This window comes from Helobdella robusta (assembly GCF_000326865.2).
Source record: "Helobdella robusta unplaced genomic scaffold HELROscaffold_40, whole genome shotgun sequence".
NCBI lineage: Eukaryota > Metazoa > Annelida > Clitellata > Rhynchobdellida > Glossiphoniidae > Helobdella > Helobdella robusta.
Window position 1 is genome coordinate 703,001 of NW_008704903.1, and position 3,591 is coordinate 706,591.

At 32.5% G+C, this 3,591-nt stretch overlaps 1 protein-coding gene across 1 annotated transcript in view; it reads right to left on the reverse strand.

Moving 5' to 3' along the window:
- Positions 1-431: 431 nt before the first annotated feature.
- The window catches only part of HELRODRAFT_113767 (hypothetical protein), a 4,360-nt gene continuing 1,200 nt past the window's right edge, over positions 432-3,591 (reverse strand). The window contains exons 4-11 of the mRNA XM_009025160.1: positions 3,339-3,408; positions 3,033-3,128; positions 2,488-2,580; positions 2,079-2,204; positions 1,665-1,871; positions 1,294-1,465; positions 835-874; positions 432-666 (exon numbers count right to left, since the gene is read on the reverse strand). Of these exons, the coding sequence (XP_009023408.1) occupies positions 579-666; positions 835-874; positions 1,294-1,465; positions 1,665-1,871; positions 2,079-2,204; positions 2,488-2,580; positions 3,033-3,128; positions 3,339-3,408 (892 nt within the window). The 3' untranslated portion in view covers positions 432-578. The remainder of the gene's footprint in view (positions 667-834; positions 875-1,293; positions 1,466-1,664; positions 1,872-2,078; positions 2,205-2,487; positions 2,581-3,032; positions 3,129-3,338; positions 3,409-3,591) is intronic.

The window sequence follows — 3,591 nt, forward strand, 5'->3', positions numbered from 1 at the left end:
TTGATTGATTGATTGACTGATTGATTGATTGATTGATTGATTGATTGGTTGATTTTTACACTGATGACCAAAAAAAAAAACTATGAGATAAAGGTCATTCATAAGAAAATGATTACACCGAAATGATAATCATAATAAGAGCAATGATAATAATAATTATAATTGATAAAAACAAAAAATGATAATAATAAAAAATGATAATGATAATAAAATAAAATTACTATATATTTACTAAACTCAAGAAATAATTCGTCTATTGGAATGGTGGATGGAAAAAAAGAATATTGAATGAATGAATGAATGAATGAATGAATGAATGAATGAATGAATGAGCAAATAAATGAACGAACGAATGAATGAAGGAAGAATTAATGGATGAATGAATGAACGAATGAAATTAATGTTGGATGAATGAATAAATTAATGAACTGATAAATATATGTATATATATATATATATATATATATATATATATATATATATATATATATATATATATAAATTTACATAGATCAAAGTCAGCGAATGAAGAACTGAACGAATTATAAAAATAAAGGAATGAAAAGAATAAATTAATATTAGGATAGATTGAGCGTGTCAACTGTTAATAATGAATCCAGTTCGTTTGATTGCAGGCAGACCAATGGATCTATGATGACAACCCCTCTGAATAAATTTGCATAAATTTAAATCTCACGAGTACAAATGAGAGCACACTAATTGAATCCAATGAATACTATTTAGATCTGTCAATTATATCTCATGAATATTAATTATAATATGTTAATTAGATCTTATGGGTTTTAATTGTAATATGTTAAAAAGATGACCAACCCATCTGTCGAAGAGTCAATATGTAATCTTTTAGAAGCAGCTGAACGAGTGAATGAAATTGTGAAGAATAATTATTGCATGTTATAATAATTATATTTTTATAAAATTATTCGATAGTTTCAATAATGAATGAATGAATGGAAGGAATGAATTAGTGAATTATTTATTTATTATATAATTTTAAAAATTAACTTTTGCTACAGCTACAAGCACGCAACCGTTCCTTGGAAGGTGGTGGCTTAAGAAATTGTGAAAATGCAAAAACAAGAACCCAACATTACGAGAACGTTTGAAAGAAGGAATGAAAGAGCGGATAAACGAAGAGAAAATGGATGAATGAATGAATGAATGAATGAATGAATGAATGAATGAATGAATGATTGAATGAACGAATGAATGAATGAATGAATGATTAAAACAAATAAAAGAATGAATATCATCGACATGTCATGAACCAACCCCTCATCATATCCATTTGTTCGAACAATACTTTTTTTATTTCATCGACCCAGTCGGCCTTCTCTGCTATGGACGGTGCCATAAAACTCCAGACCTCATTCTTCGACCACAACTCGAACTTCCGTTCGTCACCGCCCCGCGGAGATTCTACTAATGGCCCCACCTCCTCCGTCTGAAAATTCAATATTCAGTGTTTTTTCAGAAATTTATAATTTTAAATTCAATGTTTTACAAAAATTTTTAATTTAAATTAAATATTATTTGCCTCCTAAAAGAATCTCTAGTGGGACATGCCAATAAAAATACAACAAAATTACTTATGATTATTAATGAGAAAAGCATTCAGCCAATGAGAAACGAACCACGCCTACCTTGAGAGCAGATTTGAATATGTATGAAGGCAGGGTGTTGTTGGAACCGGGTTCCTTCCTCTTACAGAACAGCAGGCACCTATCGTACATGAAGACCTGCCGCTTGTGGTAGGTCTGTTTCAGGGAGGGCGATCTATCCTTCCTCTTGTCCACTGTGACCTCCAGGGGCCCAACTATCAACAGGCGGCCAAGGTCGGATAGGTTGCCCTTCATGAATATTAATTAGGTGGGAATATTAATTAGGTGGTTACTGATTATTTAGGTCGTCGTTACCATCAACATGATTATTACCGTTAAAATGAATGAATAGACAAACAAACGCATGAATAAATAAACAGAAGGAGAAATGAATGAACAACTGAATAAGCCACTGAATGAACAAAGAGCGAACAAAAGAATGAATGAATGAATTACATTGTATCCAATGATAGACAGCTGATGCATGGAGTTGTTGACGAATCTCAGGACATCCCCAATGGCAACGATAGCCTTCCTAAGGTCACATAACTCCTCCTCCTGAGTTGTCATTCGTATCAATTCCTAGGTACGTTTGTCGTTGTTGCAGTTGTTGTGGGTGTGGTTTTATTTGTTGTGCGTTTGTAGGTGTTGTTGTTGTTGTTGTTGCTGTTGTGAGTGTGTTTGTTGTTGTTTCAAGGGTGTTCATTGTTGTGTTTGTTTTGTTTCAGCTACTTGATTATACTTTCTGTTGACGGGAGCATACTATAAACATTATCATCTTCATCCTAAACGTCGTCGTCATCTTCACCATCATCATCCTCATCGTCGTCGTCGTCCTCATCATCTTCATCACCATCAACCTCACCTTGAGAAGTAGATGGTACTTGGTGATCCGTTGCACGGGCTTCAAGATGTAGGAACTCAATGGCAGGGGATGGTTCAGTTTGGCCTGGCAAGCCTAAATAAATTAACATAAATCAATTATTTATGAGTATAAACTAACTAATTATGAATATCAAATGGCTAAATATGAATTTTCATCATTGCAAAACTAGGAAGCTTCATTAAGTTAGAGTGTATTCCTTAAGCATACCTATTACAGTCTCAATACAAAGTAATGGCAAATCCTATACAAACAATCATTATTATTATTAACATTATTATAATAGTTATTATTATTATTATTATTATTAATATGTTATTCACTCTATTGACATTCCTCAAAGGATTGTACTGTGATTAAATGCTTCGCTGAACAAATAACTTTTTAACTCTCTTCTGAAATCTTTTTATGAAACAATTTGCTTCAATCTTGTTGTAATACCTAACACGGTGTATTTCTTTAGCAATACCTCACACAGTTTGTGTACGTAGTATGCAGTACAACAACTAATACACGAAACGAAATACCTTAAAAAATGGATTGCTGTCTCCGAATTTTTCAATGAGGATTTCTGCTTGGATTTTATTCTGGCAGTATTCGCTGTACAGCTGCAACCTTTCCTTCTGTATATGCGTTTAAATTCACGTTATACTTAATTGATTGTTTGTTTTTTTTTGATTGATTGATTGATTGATCGATTGGTTGATCGATTGATCGATCGATTAATTGATTGATTGGTTAACTAATTGACTGATTGATTTGTTAACTAATTGAATGATTAACTGATTAATTGATCAATCGTCGTAATTAATTGTATAATTAACTTCACGCACGTTGTCGGTGAAGCACCTGCCGACCTCGCTGGGCCGGCTATCACACGCCTCCAGACCTTTCAAGAATATTCTGTCAGGCACATTGCGATGAATGAATGAAAGAATGAATGGATGAATGAACGAATAAATGAATGAATAAACGAATAAATGTATAGGTTAACAGAATAATGAATGAATGAATGAGTGAATGAATGAATGAATGAATGAATGAATGAATGAATGAATAAATGAATGAATGAATGAATGAATGAAT